The sequence below is a fragment of the Oncorhynchus masou genome, chromosome 20 (genome assembly GCF_036934945.1).
Source record: "Oncorhynchus masou masou isolate Uvic2021 chromosome 20, UVic_Omas_1.1, whole genome shotgun sequence".
In the NCBI taxonomy this organism is placed as follows: Eukaryota; Metazoa; Chordata; class Actinopteri; order Salmoniformes; family Salmonidae; genus Oncorhynchus; species Oncorhynchus masou.
In genome coordinates, this window is record NC_088231.1 from 1,984,968 (window position 1) to 2,004,736 (window position 19,769).

General features: G+C 43.0%; 1 protein-coding gene and 1 pseudogene across 1 annotated transcript; one reads left to right on the plus strand and one right to left on the minus strand.

Annotated features, from left to right (window-relative positions):
* Positions 1-675: 675 nt before the first annotated feature.
* Positions 676-16,505, plus strand: LOC135506445 (uncharacterized PE-PGRS family protein PE_PGRS54-like). Its single transcript, XM_064925832.1, has 3 exons — positions 676-1,355; positions 1,440-1,945; positions 16,360-16,505. Exons 1-3 carry the CDS (start codon positions 676-678, stop codon positions 16,503-16,505), a joined length of 1,332 nt encoding a protein of 443 aa, XP_064781904.1.
* Positions 16,506-16,634: 129 nt separating this feature from the next.
* Positions 16,635-19,378, minus strand: LOC135506687 (zinc finger protein RFP-like; annotated as a pseudogene).
* Between the last annotated feature and the right edge of the window lie 391 nt (positions 19,379-19,769).

Here is a 19,769-nt window from a genome sequence, read left to right on the forward strand (position 1 = left end):
AAATGTCTGGGATGAAAATGAATGATTTGAACCTGTTCTGTTCTTCTCAGATGACATTCGTCAGAACGCTGGATGCATTCAGAGGGACAATTTCATTTCAAAAGGGTACAATCTGTGAAATGTAATGCTTCTTCAAATGTAATGTGACAGCCAAGTGTGCTATTATCAAACGAGCCGATTAGTTTCTGAAGAAAGAAAGCAATCAAATTCATGCAATTTTTTTAAACAAACGCTTCAATTAAAAATAATGTAATCGAAAATTATCTCAATGTTGGTTGGCGGATGCCATTTTTATTTCTATGGGCGTATGGACTGTACTCTCCCCTTGTTTGTTTACCAATAGACCAAAATAAATTAACGAGAAATCACATTCATACAATGTGGTCAGAAATGCTGTTTCTTGAACAAAGTCTGCACAGGTATTGTAGGTTCACTCTGTCTCAAAAGCCCTGTGTCGGAACACTTAGCCCCATAAAAAGCTCCACTTGAGTGGTCCGCCTCTGAGTTTCCTTAAAAGAGAGTGTACATGCACTGGGTTTTGTAAAGGTCAGTGTCTTTCATGGGGTAGCAGAGGAGGAAAGGGAACAACATGACGACCACATGACAAGTCTCCTGTAGATCTGGAGGAAGAAAGGAGAAGTGGGCAGTGGTAAGAAAGGAGAAGTGGGCAACGGTATGAAAGGAGAAGTGGGCAGTGGTAAGAAAGGAGAAGTGGGCAGTGGTAAGAAAGGGGAAGTGGGCAACGGTATGAAAGGAGAAGTGGGCAGTGGTAAGACAGGAGAAGTGGGCAGTGGTAAGAAAGGGGAAGTGGGCAGTGGTAAGAAAGGAGAAGTGGGCAGTGGTAAGAAAGGGGAAGTGGGCAACGGTATGAAAGGAGAAGTGGGCAGTGGTAAGAAAGGAGAAGTGGGCAGTGGTAAGAAAGGGGAAGTGGGCAACGGTATGAAAGGAGAAGTGGGCAGTGGTAAGACAGGAGAAGTGGGCAGTGGTAAGAAAGGGGAAGTGGGCAGTGGTAAGAAAGGAGAAGTGGGCAGTGGTAAGAAAGGAGAAGTGGGCAGTGGTAAGAAAGGAGAAGTGGGCAGTGGTAAGAAAGGAGAAGTGGGCAGTGGTAAGAAAGGAGAAGTGGGCAACGGTATGAAAGGAGAAGTGGGCAGTGGTAAGACAGGAGAAGTGGGCAGTGGTAAGAAAGGGGAAGTGGGCAGTGGTAAGAAAGGGGAAGTGGGCAGTGGTAAGAAAGGGGAAGTGGGCAGTGGTAAGAAAGGAGAAGTGGGCAGTGGTAAGAAAGGAGAAGTGGGCAGTGGTAAGAAAGGAGAAGTGGGCAGTGGTAAGAAAGGGGAAGTGGGCAGTGGTAAGAAAGGGTAAGTGGGCAGTGGTAAGAAAGGAGAAGTGGTCAGTGGTAAGAAAGGAGAAGTGGGCAGTGGTAAGAAAGGGGAAGTGGGCAGTGGTAAGAAAGGGGAAGTGGGCAGTGGTAAGAAAGGGGAAGTGGGCAGTGGTAAGAAAGGAGAAGTGGGCAGTGGTAAGAAAGGAGAAGTGGGCAGTGGTAAGAAAGGAGAAGTGGGCAGTGGTAAGAAAGGGGAAGTGGGCAGTGGTAAGAAAGGGGAAGTGGGCAGTGGTAAGGAAGGGGAAGTGGGCAGTGGTAAGAAAGGGGAAGTGGGCAGTGGTAAGAAAGGGGAAGTGGGCAGTGGTAAGAAAGGAGAAGTGGTCAGTGGTAAGAAAGGAGAAGTGGGCAGTGGTAAGAAAGGAGAAGTGGGCAGTGGTAAGAAAGGGGAAGTGGGCAGTGGTAAGAAAGGGGAAGTGGGCAGTGGTAAGAAAGGAGAAGTGGGCAGTGGTAAGAAAGGGGAAGTGGGCGGTGGTAAGAAAGGAGAAGTGGGCAGTGGTAAGAAAGGGGAAGTGGGCAGTGGTAAGAAAGGGGAAGTGGGCAGTGGTAAGAAAGGGGAAGTGGGCAGTGGTAAGAAAGGAGAAGTGGGCAGTGGTAACAGGGGGCCCAGATTGTCAAACAAGGCTGATAGAGGAGAGTGCAAAAGCTGCGGTTTTTAACACGCACAAACACACACACACACACACACACACACACACACACACACACACACACACACACACACACACACACACACACACACACACACACACACACACACACACACACACACACACACACACACACACACACACACACACACAAAGATAAGGGGGAATGAATTGGTTTATTCAGGGTCATGTGGTAAAAGCAGACTCTCTGGTCAGGCTTTAGAAGGAAACACAAGAGGATTTGTTTGTATATTCCAGACATCCAGGACATTCACACAGCTTTCATTTTCATGCCTGTACTTGTGCCCCAAACATAGTGTCATATTTATAGCCATTAAACCATGCCAGTTTTAAAATATTCTTGTTTCACATCACCAAAACTAGACCGATTTCCTTATTACTTGTGCTATAATGTTGCTAAAGTTAATAGTTAGGAACATAATCACACTTATGTTACCATCCCTTTCACCAGTATAATTGACTTAAATACCATTTTAGGAGCCAAAGGTATCCTGAAATAAGTTTTTCCCCCATTCCACTGTAATGATTGAAATTCTCACTGCATCTAAGTAAAAATATAATATAAGCCACTTAGCAGACACTTTTATCCAAAAGCAACCATACATTTTACATTTGGGTGGGTCGAACATACTACCCTGGTGTTACAAGCACCATGCTCTACCAACTGAGCTACAAAGGACCTTTGAAACTCTTCCCTTTTCTGTGGTAAAACTTTCTGTTAAAGAGTCAATCTGCGATTGCAAGTCAATGTTTTATTTATTTTAATGTGACAGTATATAACCAGACTCTTGAAGAATATAACTTACGAATGCTTCATGAGCTTAGTCCAACTGTCATACCCCATCAGAACCTAAAATATAAACTTTTTTACTCCAATGTTTATAAACAATTGTAAACAAACACTGTATAGCCTCAAAACATGGTTAAAACTATACATTTCATCTCATGGATTGTCAGGCCTTCCATCCATAACTCCATGAATTTGAGAGAGGTTACATTTCCACACATATGTTCACCAAATCAGTGGTGGGGTGGCTGCTTTTTTATAGTTTAAACTACAGAAGGCCACTTTAAGTGAAACGGCAGATAGTCTTTTGACTCTGATGTGACTCTGGTTCACATTTGGGACTGGAGTTCCAAGTCTAGGAAAATAACATCTCTTGTAGATACAGTACTTGTAGATTATGGCAGAATAGGAAGATAGGAGGATAACGGCATGTGAGTAACTAGGACATCATGCTCCTGCATTTAAATAGTGAAACACAGTGAAGGAGAACGTTGCTGTTCCAACACGCCACATCAGCAGGAGAGCACATTGTCGTATCTACATTTTTCCATGGTCTGTTTAAAGGGACACTTCATCACTTTTGAACCTCATTACTTCCAGCACCAAACCAGTGTCTCCCTATTTATAAACAGTCTAGTTCCAGTTGTATTTGTCACCTGCACAAGTCGAGTGAAATGTTTCACTTGCAAGTCCTACCCAACAACGCACTATTTAATATCCAAAAAGTATAACTAATAAGAAAAAAATCGAAAAAAGCAAGAGTAATAAAAAATAAGAAAGGAAGCTACAGTATATACAGGGTCAGTACCAGCACCAAATGTACAATGTGCAGGGATACTGGATTATTGAGGTAGATATGTACATGTAGGTAAAGATTAGCAGAACGTGACTGGTAGCAGGATAAATAATAATAATAACAATAATAAATAATAATACTAGTAAATAGTATGGCAGCAGCGTAAGTGGTGGGTGGGTGTGTGCATGGTGGTGAGTGGGTGTATGTAAGCGTGTGTGTGTGTGTGTGTTAAATCAAATCAAATGTTATTTACCACATACACGTGTTTAGCAGATGTTATTGCAGGTGTAGCGAAATGCTTGTGTTTCTAGCTCCAACAGTGCAGTAATATCTAACAAGTAATATCTAACAATTTCACAACAATACACAGAAATCTAAAGTAAAGGAATGGAATTAAGAATGTATAAATATTTGGACGAGCATTGTCGGAGCGGCATAGACTAACATACAGTAGAATAGAATCTAATCAATAACAATTTGAGCAGCAGAGTAGGTGTGAGGGAGAGCAGTAGTTGTTTGCTATTCAACAGTCTTATAGATAGAAGGGATAGAAGCTGTTCAGGAGTCTGTTGGTCTGAGCCTTGATGCACTGCTTGATGCACCTGCTGGCATGGAGAACAGTCCATGTCTCGGTGGATAGAGTCTTTGGCAATTTTTGGGGCTTTTCTCAGACACCGCCTGGCGTGTTCATCCTGGATGGCTGGGAGCTCACACCCAATGATGTGCTGTGCCGTCCGCACCCCCCTCTGTAGGGTCTTCCAGTCGAAAGTGGTGCAGTTATCATAACAGACAGTGATACAACCTGTCAGAATGCTCTTGATGGTGCAGCTGCAAAAGTTATTTTATCACATGACCCTGAATAAACCAATTAATTCAGTGCACGTACACACTCTTTTAAGAAAGCCATATATGGGGCTAAGTGTTCCGACACAGGGGTTTTGAGACAGAGTGAACCTACAATACCTGTGCAGACTTTGTTCATGAAACAGCATCTGTCATTTCTGACCACATTGTATGAATGTGATTTCTTGTTAATTTCTTTTATTGAAGCCTTTGTTAAAAAATTGCATAAATTAAATTGCTTTCTTTCTTCAGAAACTCATCGGCTCGTTTGATAATAGCACACTTGGTTGTCATATTACATTTGAAGAAGTATTAAATTGTCACAGATTGTACCCTTTTGAAATGAAATTGTCCCTCTGAATGCATCCAGGGTTCATCTGAGAAGAACAGAACAGGTTTAAATCATTCATTTTCATCCCAGACATTTCAATGTTCTTGTCTAATAGTGATCGTTGCTTGTTACAAGCTGTACAAATTCACTTCAACAAACACAATTACATATGCAGCTCCTAGATCTGCTTTTTAGACTCCTATGAGCTATTTCTGTGGGTGATGGTTGACTCTTTCAACGCCAACGTTCTGATCTCTGCTGTTTGCGCAGACAGACTATCGGATGAACACAGAATGACAATGGATCACAAAGTAACAAGACAAAAAGCTGCAGGAGAAGAGTCGTTAGCTTCTGCTCGGAGGCTGAAACATCTTCATTGTCCCGTTGGTATGAAGAGATTTGGGAGACAGGCTCAGGAATGCGTAATATTTTTTTTTTATTAAGCCACAGTTTACAGCGTGCTGTGTAAAGGCAAAAAAACACAGGGTTAAAAGCCAAACACAAGAGCGAGGAGTACCTTGAATAAATAACACAAGCACACAATGATTACATGGGACGAGACCCGTAATCATCTGCGCAATCCACAAGGGTACGAAAGCCCAAAACACACAGCACAGGTACTCACACGCACCAATGGACATAGTAACAATAATCGACAAGACCATGGAAACCAAAGGGCACGTAGAGGAAATTGCCTTCGGAAAGTCAAGTACCTCTTGACTTTTTCCACATTTTGATAGGTTACAGCCTTATTCTAAAATGTATTATATCGTTTTCCTCCTCATCAACCTACACACTATAACCCATAATGACAAAGAAATGTTTTTGAAATGTTCACTAATTTATCAAAAACACTCATTTGCATAAGTATTCAGACCCTTCACTCAGTACTTTGTTGAATCACCTTTGGCAGCAATTACAGACTCAAGTCTTCTTGGGTATGACGCTACAAGCTTGGCACACCCGTATTTGGGGAGTTTCTCCCATTCTCCTCTGCAGATCCTCTCAAGCTCTGTCAGGTTGGATGGGGATCGTTGCTGCACAGCTATTTTCAGGTCTCTCCCAAGATGTTCCATCGAATTCAAGTCCGGACTTGTGCGTTGTCTTGGCTGTGTGCTTAGGGTCGTTGCCCTGTTGGAAGGCGAACCTTCGCCCCGGTCTGAGGTCCTGAGCGCTCTGGAGCCAGTTTTCTTCAAGGATCTCTCTGTACTTTGCTCTGTTCATCTTTGCTTCAATCCTGACTAGTCTCCCAGTCCCTGCCGCCGAAAAACATCCCCACAGCATGATGCTGCCACAACCATGCTTCACCGTAGGGATGCTGCAAGGTTTCCTCCAGGTGTGACTTCTGGCATTCAGGCCAAAGAGTTCAATCTTGGTTTCATCACACGAGAGCATCTTGTTTCTCATGGTCTGAGAGTTTTTATGTGCCTTTTGCAAAATCCAAGCGGGCTGTCATGTGCCTTTTACTTCCGTCTGCCCACTCTACCATAAAGGCCTGATTGATGGATTGCTGCAGAGATGGTTGTCCTTCTGGAAGGTTCTCCCATCTCCACAGAGGAACTCTGGAAGTCTGTCAGGGTGAACATCGGGTTCTTGGTAACCTCCCTGACCAAGGCCCTTGTCCCGTGATTGCTCAGTTTGGCGGAGCGGCCAGCTCTAGGAAGAGTCTTGGTGGTTCCAAGTGATAGAGGCTACTGTGTTCTTGGGGACCTTCAATGCTGCAGACATTTTTTGGTACCTTTCCCGAGATCTGTGCCTTCGACACAGTCCTGTCTTAGAGTTTTATAGACAATTCCTTCAACCTGAGGCTTGGATTTTGCTCTGACATGCACTTTCGACTGTGGGACCTTATGGCACAGGTGTGTGCCTTTCCAAATCATGTCCAATCAATTCAATTTATTACAGGTGGACTGCAATCAATTTGTAGCAACATCTCAACAGGATGCACCTGAGCTCAATTTTGAGTCTCATAGCAACGGGTCTGAATACTTATATAAATAAGTTATTTCTGTTTTTATTTTTAATACATTTGCAAAAAATTCTAAAAACCTGTTTTTGCTTTGTTATTATGGAATATTGTGTGTAGATTAATAAAGGACATTTTTGTATTTAATCCATTTTAGAATAAGGCTGTAACATAAGAAAAGTAAAGGGGTCTGAAATCTTTCCGAAGGCACTGTATTTTGAGGCATGCATCAATGCAAGCTTCAACAGAAAGTATGTAAAGACATATGAAGCAACCATGTAAGAAATTATTAAAAATATAATGAAATCTTTGGCGGCCATTATTTGAGCCGAAACGAGAGAAAGTACACTCCTACTTCTCATATTTTGCCTGAAAACAATTTTTATCTTCATATGTTAATAAATACATTCTGTGTTCATTTTGGCATGTTTACCTGTCTACATAGCAAGCCCATAATAAGTCAATAGGGCTAACTTGCTAGCTAGTAGTACTGCCAGCTAGCCATATAGCCACGAAGAATTGTTAGCTAGCTACCCACAAATTATTGACATCTATCTTGCTTAATATTAGTTTTAGGTCATTTCTTCCTATTAAACTATCTGGTTAGCTACATTATTAGGATCTCTAGCTGATCATTCTGAAGTAATACATTTGCTTGGGTTATATATTGTTTTGTCTGTTGTTGCCATTGACCTGGCTGGAAGAAGGTCCAGTGAATGGGAGTGAGGTAATACAGCAGGGGGAGTGATAGTGCTTCTCAAATATATTGTTTTAGCCATTCTCCACACTCGTTCTCACAAGAACGTACTCAAGAGAACGTGGTCGTAGAATGCACTCAGTGTATGAGAGTGTGGAGCACGGTAGTATGCATATTGAGAAACACCCAATGTGTCAGAACATGTTTTTTTTTATTGAAAAACTAATACTGACCTCAGTGTCTGTAGTTTACAGAGTGGACCTTTCAATGCCGTTAAGAGAACCCTCAGTCATCACCATCACCACTATCTTCATCACAATCCACATGATCATTTTCCTCCTCCTCATCCTCCATATCATCATCATTATGACGATGACAATCACAATGAGGATTATTGCTTTCTCAGAGGTGAGTCTGCTGATTGGAGAGGAGGTCAGCTGTCCAAACCATCTCTGACTAGTGAGTAAAGAGTCTAAAACAGAGAACATATCATTTATTCAGACAGAATGTGATACAGTGCAGGTCTGGGACACCTGTTGTATTCAGAATCTGCTGAATAAGATACTGTATATCTGAGGCCCTGTAATGTAAAACACATTTGACACAATGTTTGTGATATAGTCAGTGGAGCAACTTTGGTTTTAGAAGTGTGGGGGGGGTTATCCAGTCGGGTCAACACTCCAAACAGCCTACCCAACCGCTTGGAGGTGTCCGCGTGGTCCTAAGGCACACCGGTGCCTCGTTTTATATCACATTCCAATGATAAAACTTAGAAAATAAAATGTCAGATTGTAGGGGGGCATGATATTTTTTTCACAACCGTTGTGCAGGTGGCAGGTAGCCTAGTGGTTAGAGCATTGGGTCGGTAACTTATAAGGTTGTTGGTTTGAATACCCGAGCCGACAAGGTACTTAACCCTCATTTGCTCCAGGGGTCCTGTACTACTATGTCTAACCCTGTAAAACAACACATTTCACTGCACCTGTCTGGTTTATGTTACAATACAACATGTACATACATAGTATTCAGGCATTTGTAGGCATGTAAGAACAATTAACTTTGATTGACAAACTGTCAAATTATATTTGTGTTCTTATCCCATTGAGGCCTGTTCAAAAGTACTGAACTCATTGTCTCCAGTTTGCAACATGGATGTTTCAGTGCAGAAAATAGTCCGTCACATTCATAGGCTAATACTATTGACGTGAGGAACTTTAGAGTTTGAGCAAACTTTTATTAGAATAGCTGAAACAGAAAGCAGTTCTCAACTGTGAAGGTGTGTCACATTATGTGATGGTTACTGGTTGTTTAGTTCATCAGGCCCGGTGTTATGGGAAGGAAAACAACTGACAGTTACTCAATCTGCCAATGTCAGCAAAAAAAAATGTAGATTTGTCACACCCTGACCATAGTTTGCTTTGTATGTTTATATGTTTTGTTTGGTCAGGGTGTGATCTGAGTGGGCATTCTATGTTGTGTGTCTAGTTTGTCTGTTTCTGTGTTTGGCCTGATATGGTTCTCAATCAGAGGCAGGTGTTAGTCATTGTCTCTGATTGGGAACCATATTTAGGTAGCCTGTTTGGTGTTGGGTTTTGTGGGTGATTGTCCTTTTGTCTGTTGTGTGCTAGTTTGCACCAGTATTAGGCTGTTTTCGTTACATTTTTTGTATTTATTTGTGTTTCTTCAGTTTCATTAAACATGGATTGCAATAGACACGCCGCATTTTGGTCTGACTCTCTTTCACCTACAGAAAACCGTGACAAGATTGGTAAATTAGCACAGAGAGAATTGCAGGAAATTAACTCTAAACTTGTTTTTTTCTCTCTCTGCCGTCGAGAGGGTGTCGACTAGAATGCTTTCCCAGCAAGGTGGGAGGGCCCCCAAAAGGCTTGGGCCCACCCCACTCAGATAATTTGTGCACCCCCAGTTTTGTTTCACCATAAACATAAAAAATAGTATATGTATGACCTTGCCCGGTTTTGCCACTGTAGCGCCACCGGGCCTGCCAGCAGTGCAGACCGGGACAGAGAGGCCATGTCCACATGCAATTCCTATTGATACATTTTTTTCAATGACATATAATAACTAAGCAATAAGGCACGAGGGGTGTGGTATATGGCCAATTTACCACGGCTAAGGGCTGTTCTTAAGCACGAACCAATGCGGAGTGCCTGGACACAGCCCTTAGCCCTGGTATAATGGCCATACACCACAATCCCCTGAGGTGCCTTATTGCTATTATAAACTGGTTACCAATGTAATTAGCACTGGCATATTCTGCAATCAGACAAAACAAAAATCGCACACCTCTTCAAGGTACCCACACTGGTGGTCTAAGTGTGGTTGCAATATTGGAGATAGCATGGTGAGATCTGACATGCCTCCTCAGCCCACTCAGACACTCCTGACACCCTTTCCAAATGGGAACTACAAACATGGCTCATGCGCACAGTCCAATAGCACTATAAAAACATTCTTCTTTAGACAGCCACATACAGGTCAAAAAATCCCTGTAAGGGGTATCATCTCATGCAAGACCAAGGGAGTAATCTATCTCATCACCTGTTCACGGCTCCTACCGAAGGTGGCTCCCCTTCCTGTTCGGGTGTCGTCGTCACCGGCCTACTAGCTGCCACTGATCCCTTTTCCTCTTTCTGTTTATTGGTGTCAAATCAAATCAAAATCAAATCAAATTTATTTATATAGCCCTTCGTACATCAGCTGATATCTCAAAGTGCTGTACAGAAACCCAGCCTAAAACCCCAAACAGCAAGCAATGCAGGTGTAGAAGCACGGTGGCTAGGAAAAACTCCCTAGAAAGGCCAAAACCTAGGAAGAAACCTAGAGAGGAACCAGGCTATGTGGGGTGGCCAGTCCTCTTCTGGCTGTGCCGGGTGGAGATTATAACAGAACACGGCCAAGATGTTCAAATGTTCATAAATGACCAGCATGGTCGAATAATAATAAGGCAGAACAGTTGAAACTGGAGCAGCAGCACGGTCAGGTGGAAGTTGAAACTGGAGCAGCAGCACGGCCAGGTGGACTGGGGACAGCAAGGAGTCATCATGTCAGGTAGTCCTGGGGCATGGTCCTAGGGCTCAGGTCCTCCGAGAGAGAGAGAGAAAGAGAATTAGAGAGAGCATATGTGGGGTGGCCAGTCCTCTTCTGGCTGTGCCGGGTGGAGATTATAACAGAGCATGGCCAAGGTGTTCAAATGTTCATAAATGACCAGCATGGTCGAATAATAATAAGGCAGAACAGTTGAAACTGGAGCAGCAGCACGGCCAGGTGGACTGGGGACAGCAAGGAGCCATCATGTCAGGTAGTCCTGGGGCATGGTCCTCGGGCTCAGGTCCTCCGAGAGAGAGAAAGAGAGAGAGAGGGAGAGAATTAGAGAACGCACACTTAGATTCAAACAGGACACCGAATTGGACAGGAGAAGTACTCCAGATATAACAAACTGACCCTAGCCCCCCGACACAAACTACTGCAGCATAAATACTGGAGGCTGAGACAGGAGGGGTCAGGAGACACTGTGGCCCCATCCGAGGACACCCCCGGACAGGGCCAAACAGGAAGGATATAACCCCACCCACTTTGCCAAAGCACAGCCCCCACACCACTAGAGGGATATCTTCAACCACCAACTTACCATCCTGAGACAAGGCTGAGTATAGCCCACAAAGATCCCTGCCATGGCAAAACCCAAGGGGGGGCGCCAACCCAGACAGGATGACCACATCAGTGAATCAACCCACTCAGGTCACGCACCCCTTCCAGGGACGGCATGAGGGAGCCCCAGTAAGCTAGTGACTCAGCCCCTGTAATAGGGTTAAAGGCAGAGAATCCCAGTGGAAAGAGGGGAACCGGCCAGGCAGAGACAGCAAGGGCGGTTCGTTGCTCCAGAGCCTTTCCGTTCACCTTCCCACTCCTGGGCCAGACTACACTCAATCATATGACCCACTGAAGAGATGAGTCTTCAGTAAAAAAATCAAATCAAATCAAATCAAATTTATTTGTCACATACACATGGTTACCAGATGTTAATGCGAGTGTAGCGAAATGCTTGTGAAAGTTCCTCAATAAAGACTTAAAGGTTGAGACCGAGTTTGCGTCTCTGACATGGGTAGACAGACCGTTCCATAAAAATGGAGCTCTATAGGAGGAAGCCCTGCCTCCAGCTGTTTGCTTAGAAATTCTAGGGACAATTAGAAGGCCTGCGTCTTGTGACCGTAGCGTACGTGTAGGTATGTACGGCAGGACCAAATCAGAGAGATAGGTAGGAGCAAGCCCATGTAATGCTTTGTAGGTTAGCAGTGAAACCTTGAATTCAGCCCTTGCTTTGACAGGAAGCCAGTGTAGGGAGGCTAGCACTGGAGTAATATGATCAAATATCAAATATTCTAGTCAGGATTCTAGCAGCCGTATTTAGCACTAACTGAAGTTTATTTAGTGCTTTATCCGGGTAGCCAGAAAGTAGAGCATTGCAGTAGTCTAACCTAGAAGTGACAAAAGCATGGATTAATTTTTCTGCATCATTTTTGGACAGAAAGTTTCTGATTTTTGCAATGTTACGTGGATGGAAAAAAGCTGTCCTTTAAATGGTCTTGATATGTTCTTCAAAAGAGAGATCAGGGTCCAGAGTAACGCTGAGGTCCTTCACAGTTTTATTTGAGACGACTGTACAACCATTAAGATTAATTGTCAGATTCAACAGAAGATTTCTTTGTTTCTTGGGACCTAGAACAAGCATCTCTGTTTTGTCCGAGTTTAAAAGTAGAAAGTTTGCAGCCATCCACTTCCTTATGTCTGAAACACATGCTTCTAGCAAGGGCAATTTTGGGGCTTCACCATGTTTCATTGAAATGTACAGCTGTGTGTCATCCGCATAGCAGTGAAAGTTAACATTATGTTTTTGAATAACATCCCCAAGAGGTAAAATATATAGTGAAAACAATAGTGGTCCTAAAATGGAACCTTGAGGAACACCGAAATTTACAGTTGATTTGTCAGAGGACAAACCATTCACAGAGACAAACTGATATCTTTCCGACAGATAAGATCTAAACCAGGCCAGAACTTGTCCGTGTAGACCAATTTGGGTTTCCAATCTCTCCAAAAGAATGTGGTGATCGATGGTATCAAAAGCAGCACTAAGGTCTAGGAGCACGAGGACAGATGCAGAGCCTCGGTCCGATGCCATTAAAATGTAATTTACCACCTTCACAAGTGCCGTCTAAATGACTAATGATGATGGTCCGTTAAAAGCGCAGAGAGCATCATGAAGAACAAGGAACACACCAGGCAGGTCCGAGATACTGTTGTGAAGAAGTTTAAAGCCGGATTTGGATACAAAAAGATTTCCCAAGCTTTAAACATCCCAAGGAGCACTGTGCAAGCGATAATATTGAAATGGAAGACCACTGCAAATCTACCAAGACCTGGCCGTCCCTCTAAACTTTCAGCTCATACAAGGAGAAGACTGATCAGAGATGCAGCCAAGAGGCCCATGATCACTCTGGATGAACTGCAGAGATCTACAGCTGAGGTGGGAGACTCTGTCCATAGGACAACAATCAGTCGTATATTGCACAAATCTGGCCTTTATGGAAGAGTGGCAAGAAGAAAGCCATTTCTTAAAGATATCCATAAAACGTGTCGTTTAAAGTTTGCCACAAGCCACCTGGGAGACACAGCTCATCACCCTGACCACACCATCCCACTGTCAAACATGGTGGTGGCAGCATCATGGTTTGGGCCTGCTTTTCTTCAGCAGGGACAGGGAAGATGGTTAAAATTGATGGGAAGATGGATGGAGCCAAATACAGGACCATTCTGGAAGAAAACCTGATGGAGTCTGCAAAAGACCTGAGACTGGGATGGAGATTTGTCTTCCAACAAGACAATGATCCAAAACATAAAGCAAAATCTACAATGGAATGGTTCAAAAATAAACATATCCAGGTGTTAGAATGGCCAAGTCAAAGTCCAGACCTGAATCCAATCGAGAATCTGTGGAAAGAACTGAAAACTGCTGTTCACAAATGCTCTCCATCCAACCTCACTGAGCTCGAGCTGTTTTGCAAGGAGGAATGGGAAAGAATTTCAGTCTCTCGATGTGCAAAACTGATAGAGACATACCCCAAGCGACTTACAGCTGTAATCGCAGCAAAAGGTGGCGCTACAAAGTATTAACTTAAGGGGGCTGAATAATTTTGCACGCCCAATTTTTCAGTTTTTGATTTGTTAAAAAAGTTTGAAATATCCAATAAATGTCGTTCCACTTCATGATTGTGTCCCACTTGTTGTTGATTCTTCACAAAAAAATATAGTTTTATATCTTTATGTTTGAAGCCTGAAATGTGGCACAAGGTCGCAAAGTTCAAGGGGGCCGAATACTTTCGCAAGGCACTGTATATAGCCTCAAAACATGTTCTCAGACTGTTTGGTCTATAACACAAACAGAAATGACCTGATCCACCACTCCACCACTCCTACATACCCTATCTTCATTCGATAACTAGCACTGAATAAATATACTGTATAACACATTCAACTTGATTCCTCTCTCTATTCTCAGATAGCCAGCATTACCGTTCATTTATATCGTAGCCGCATGCTCTTTTGGATGTCCTAGTTTGCTGTGCTGCAGACCCACAGCTCAGAATATAATCCAATGTGACTTCATTGTCCCATTATGAAACGGAAATTTGTCTTTTGTCTTTTGCTGTATTGTTGCTATAAGTGTTTGGATTTGCTTTTGACTCCAGTCAATAAGATATTTACAACTAAATAGACCATTGTGGCGAGAACACACATTTTTTTCAGATTCTTATGTTAGATTTTTTTTCTTCTCCAAACGTTTGGATACTGTACATGTGGACTGTTTGGTGCATTTCATCCTCCTAGTTTGCTTAACAAACTTGTGACATTTTGGACCTGAAAGCGTATGGATAGAGTGGCATGACTCAACGCCCACTCTTATTTGGATTCTTGGGTCAGTCTGGTGCTGTGGGTGGCAGCTCGGGCTCAGTCAAAGAAATGCTTATCTCTGAAATCGACCCACTCTCTTCATGTTCTCCATCACCAACAACAACAGAGCAACCTCAAATACAAAACATTTTTGTTGAATTTTGGTCTGCCCACTATTTCTCCCTGCCTGCCTTTTGGCTCTGCATGGATGTTGTTGTGTTGTAGTGTGATAAAGCAGAAAACCTTAAATAAGAGAGGGTTCAAACCAAACTCATCTGAGCTGAAGTCTTTTTTTTGCTGCAAAATGGCACCACCTTGCTGTATTGTAACTATCAGGATTTCCATTTGACTCCAGTCTATTAAATTCTACCAGGAGCTGGTACAAAATCATGATCCATGAATGAAATTCGGTTGGTATCAGCCCCTAACCATGACTTTTATATGGTGTGCCCCCATAGAGAACCAGTAAAGATTGAGATTGACCCCTAACCTTAGCTGTGTGCTCCAATAGGGAGCCCAGTAGAGCAACCTCTAACCCTGTCTGTGTGTAGTCTCTGTAAGGGGATTACACAGTGTGGTTGCTGCCCCTGATAATAATTTACCTGTTCACCTTGCTGGTGGCCAGCTGCTTCTGTTTGTCTTTGAAATCGTGATGGACATGCTCTTCTCCTGCTTTGCCACGGACACGACTCAACCAGCCACTCTTATTTGGATTCTTGGGTCAGTCTAACGCTGTGGGTGGCAGTTCCGGCACAGAGTCAAAGAAATTGTTTGTTTCAACCAAATCCATCATCATCAACAACAACAAAGAGCATCCTTTCAATAGAAAGCATTATTGTGTCCGTCGGATAAACCAGATAAGATTGAATAAGAGATGGCCCATACCAAACTCATCTGAGCTGAAGTCTTTTTTTGCTGTAAAATAGCACCACCTTGCTGTATTGTTGCTATAAGTGTTTGGATTTGCATTTGACTACCAGGAGCTTTTCAAGTCACAAAATTAATACAGCTCATGTGTGATCGGACCTTAGCCCTGTCTATTACGTCCTATCCAATAGGACCCCAGTAAAGAATGAGATTGACCCCATAACCTTAGCTGTGAGCCCCAATAGGGTACCCTGTGCAGAGCTACCCCTAACCCTGGCTGTGTGTAAACCCCTCTAGGCAGCCCAGTGCAGAGTGAGGAGACAGGGCTGGTGTAGTACCGTGTCAGTACATGTTATGTTACCACACTGTGGGCTTCTTCTGTAACTCTCAATGAGTTTAAAAATTGGGTAAAAAAAACTGTTCAGAAGGAGTGTAAATGTTTCCTGTAGGTCGGATTGCATTGTTGTACTAATTGTATTGTGTTTTACATTTTGTAATGTTAGCTGTTGCCTTTTTGGCCAGGTCTCCCTTGCCAAAGAGACTCCTCTCTCAATGGGCTTTTCCTGGTTAAATAAAAATAAATAGATCTGGATCAGTCAGTTCATCCTGGCATGCCAGCAGATGACTGTGGCCGGGAGCTGTGGTCACCTACTACTTCACCAGGTCAGGAGAGAGTGTTGTGGTAAATGTAATGACATGCTAAGTGGTGAAATGTTCCCTCGGAAATAGTCCTGTATCAGACCAGGGATCAAAGTATTTGTTTTTCAAATACGTTAGCTGCACTTGATTGAGCTTGCATGGTGCAAAGAAACCAATAAAATAGTCCCAAACGTGTAAACCCCACCACCCTGGCACTCCATACAATCAAACACTCAACGTATCTGAAAGAAAGGGAAAGGGAAATGGGGATGCCTAGTCAGTTGTACAACTGAATGCATTCAACTGGAATGTGTCTTCTGCATTTAACCCACCCAGAAAACAAATACTAGTTGAACGCAGGTCTGTCTCGTATCACTTATACTATTTCTAACTCTTCTTTTCCTCTTCTTTTCAGCTGCAACTGTCCCCCATCCTGTTGTCTATGCTGCATCTGGGCCCCTACCATTTGGGCACCGGGGCCAAAGGCTCCTTCATCACCACCCTGGTGGAGATTACTCCCTCATCCTCACCTACTTCTACAGCCACCTCAAAGGAAAATGACTCATTTGATCATATTCACTGTCCTAAACCAACAACCTGCGGGAAGTCCTTTATCACAATAACCTACATCCACAGCCAGCTCAAAGGAAAAGTGCGTCCTTTATTATATTCACTGTCTTAGATCCACAGATCCAAGGGAAGGTATGTTGTTTATTGTTCTCATCTACATCCAAAACTGTGGAACCAGCTCAAAGGCTGTGTATGACTTTTATCTTATTTGTTTATAAAGTATCAAGAACCAGCTTAAAGACAGAGTGCGTTCTTTATCTCATTCACCTACCTCCAAAACCAGTTCAAAGGCTAAGAATGTGCTTTGCTTTATCAGATTCGCTTAAAGAGACAATGAGAGGTTGAGAAAACGAGTATCACTTTGTGGGATAGTCAATGTCAATGATGGGGAAAGGGGATACCTAGTCAGTTGCACAACTGAATGCTTTCAACCGAAATGTGTCTTCCTCATTTAACACAACCCCTTTGAATCAAAGCGATGTTGGGGGCTGCCTTAGTCTACGTCCACTTCATCAGAGCCCGGGAGCAGTTGTTGTTGCCTTGCTCAAGGGCAGTTCAGCATTAGAGATAAAGGATATGAATAATTAAAAAACAACATAATTTATTTTCAATTTTTACTTATTATTTAAGGTCATTCCAGTTGATAATATTAATTTTCAGCAAATGCAATTATTTATATTAAGATGTACACAGTTTCCAATTTCAAAGGACTTCCATGGACAGTCTAATCATATGACATGTCAACCTGACTAAATATATTTGTAAATATATTTATACATGTAATGATTTGTAGATATAAATTGTAAATGACTTGTGGAAAACTCCATTGTTTAATCAGTCTGTGTGGTTGACAGGAGAGATGATGAGAGGGGCTAGGTTTTTACCACCAGCATGATTGCAGGGGCTGAATAATGGATATAGTTTCTCAGTAAAGGTGCAGCCAGTGAAAGTGTAGATATGAGACCTGGCCTCCACATCATAAAAAGAGACCTGACCCTCCTCATAGTCCACAAACACCCCCACCTTCTGGGGCTTATCTTTCAGGGACAGGAGGAAAGGGGGATAGGTACTGGCTTTGTACACATTTCCATCCCTTAGCAACACGGTCCAGAGCCATCCTCAGGGCTCAGTGAGATATTCCTCTTCCTGTCTATGGACTCTCTGGCCACTCCTAAAGTCCACTTAGTCTTCCCCTTAAGCGTCACCTCATAGTAAAATCTCCCTGAGGAGAAGCAATCCTTTCCAAGGACAATGGCAAAACGATCAAACCTTTTTGGATTGTCCGGTAGTTTCCGTACTGTTTCTCCACATCTCACTTGTTTCCCATCCTCAGACAGGATGAGATCGGGATGTGCTGTGTCAGGGTCCAGAGTCACATCCACCGCATACTGCTGAATCCTCTTCAGTTTGACTTCAGGCAACAGCTTCTCCATCTCTTTATTCAGCATTTCCTCCAGCTGAGACACAGCTGTCCTCACAGTCCCCACACACAGATCACTGTGAACACTGATCTCAGACCAGTCCTTGTTGGTGGATGGAGGGATGCACACTAGAGATGTGAAGCTCTGGAGAAGTTGGAGGTGGTCCTCGGTGTGAGAGAGTTGCTCCAGCTCAGTGCTTCTCCTCTTCAGCTCAGTGATTTCATGTTCCAACTCTTTAATGAGCCCTTCAGCCTGCCTCTCAGCTGCTTTCTGCTTCTTCTCAATCACCTCAATGACCTCAACCTGGCTTTTCTCAATGGATCGAACCAGAGCAGTGAATACCTGCATGCTGTCTGCTATCTCTCTCTTTGCATCTCTCTTGCTGAGCTCTACTGAGTGTTTGATGTCCTTTAGCTTCTGCAGTCGCTCTTGGATAATCTGCTGCAACTCTGCCTCAGTTTTCCCCAGCTGAGCCTTCCTCTCTCTACACTCTTCATCTATAGGGACAGTGTCATGAGTCTTGTGGTCTGCCTCAGTGCAGAACTGACACACACACGTCTGGTCAGTCCTACAGAACAGCTCCAGGACTCTGTCATGCTTCTTACAGATCCTGTCTTCCAGGTTCTCCACAGGGTCAATCAGTTTGTGTCTCTTTAAGGGTGGGGCTATCTGATGAGGCTCCAGGTGAGTCTCACAGTAAGAGGCCAGGCACACCAGGCAGGACTTCAGGGCCTTGAGCTTCGTCCCAGTGCAGCCATCACAGGCCACTTTTCCGGGATTGGCAGGGCAATCATCTTTACCTTCGTCTGTCATCCTTTTAAAATGATCTACAACCTCTCTGAATGTTGTGTTGACACGAAGCTCTGGTCGTGTGTAGAATGTCTCCTTACACAGTGGACATTGACACAGGTCATTGCTATCCCAGTACTTTGTGACACAGGCAATGCAGAAGTTGTGTCCACATGAAGTGGATACTGGCTCATTGAACACATCCAGGCAGATAGAGCACAGGAACTGCTCTTCAGACAGGAGACTGCTGGATGAAGCCATATCTAGACAGAGAAAGTGAAACTGTAAATCATTTCCTGGAATGAGTCAGCTCTCGATAGTTTTGGTCCCATGAATAAAGTTGTGATAAAAGTCAGCATAAACTTGCTAAATTACCAAAGTGAGGGAAACATAGGTACTGTAGATAAAAAACAGGAAACTACAGTAGGATGAACACAGTAAAAATAATCGGTACTTGTAAATCTCAACTCACCTGTCTGTGTGTGCTTGTGAGAGTGTGTGTACGTCCTCTGATTTTGTCTGTAGTTTAAACAGTATTATCAACATAAATAAAGACACATTTCTAAAGAGTTTGATATAGTTTGCTCATGTGCGCAACATACAGTCCAATACATCTATCAACTTTAGTTGACATGCTCCTCCCCACCCAGTACTTCTATGTACAGCATGTGCTCTGGAACAAAATTAACCCTTTGCCCGACTGATCTCTCTCTTCATTCCTGATACAATGTTTTACCATTTCAAATCAAACAACAGAATAGTTTAATAAACCGGACTGTTTTCATTTTCACTAATCTTGGAAGAAATGTATTGATAATTAATATAACTTGTGAAATATAGAACTGAATTATGAAAGTGTGTGATTTAGGGATGTTAAACAAAGGCTAATTGCAGAGGCATGGAAGGTTTTCCAAAGACATCAACAACAGAATTCTAATTCCACATGAGGATGAACAAATATATTATAGTGGCAATGTACATTTCTTACCTTCATAGCTAATTATCTAATGATCCTGTAGCCAATTTTCAAAATGTATTTGTTTAG

Bases quoted from the DNA above. Each gene is read 5' to 3' on its own strand.
- LOC135506445 (XM_064925832.1), top strand. From the start codon at position 676: ATGAAAGGAGAAGTGGGCAGTGGTAAGAAAGGAGAAGTGGGCAGTGGT. The intron at 1,356-1,439 runs GTAAGTGGGCAG...GGAAGTGGGCAG, and splicing joins GTGGGCAGTGGTAAGAAAGG to TGGTAAGAAAGGGGAAGTGG. The intron at 1,946-16,359 runs GTAAGAAAGGAG...TCTTCTTTTCAG, and splicing joins GAAAGGGGAAGTGGGCAGTG to CTGCAACTGTCCCCCATCCT.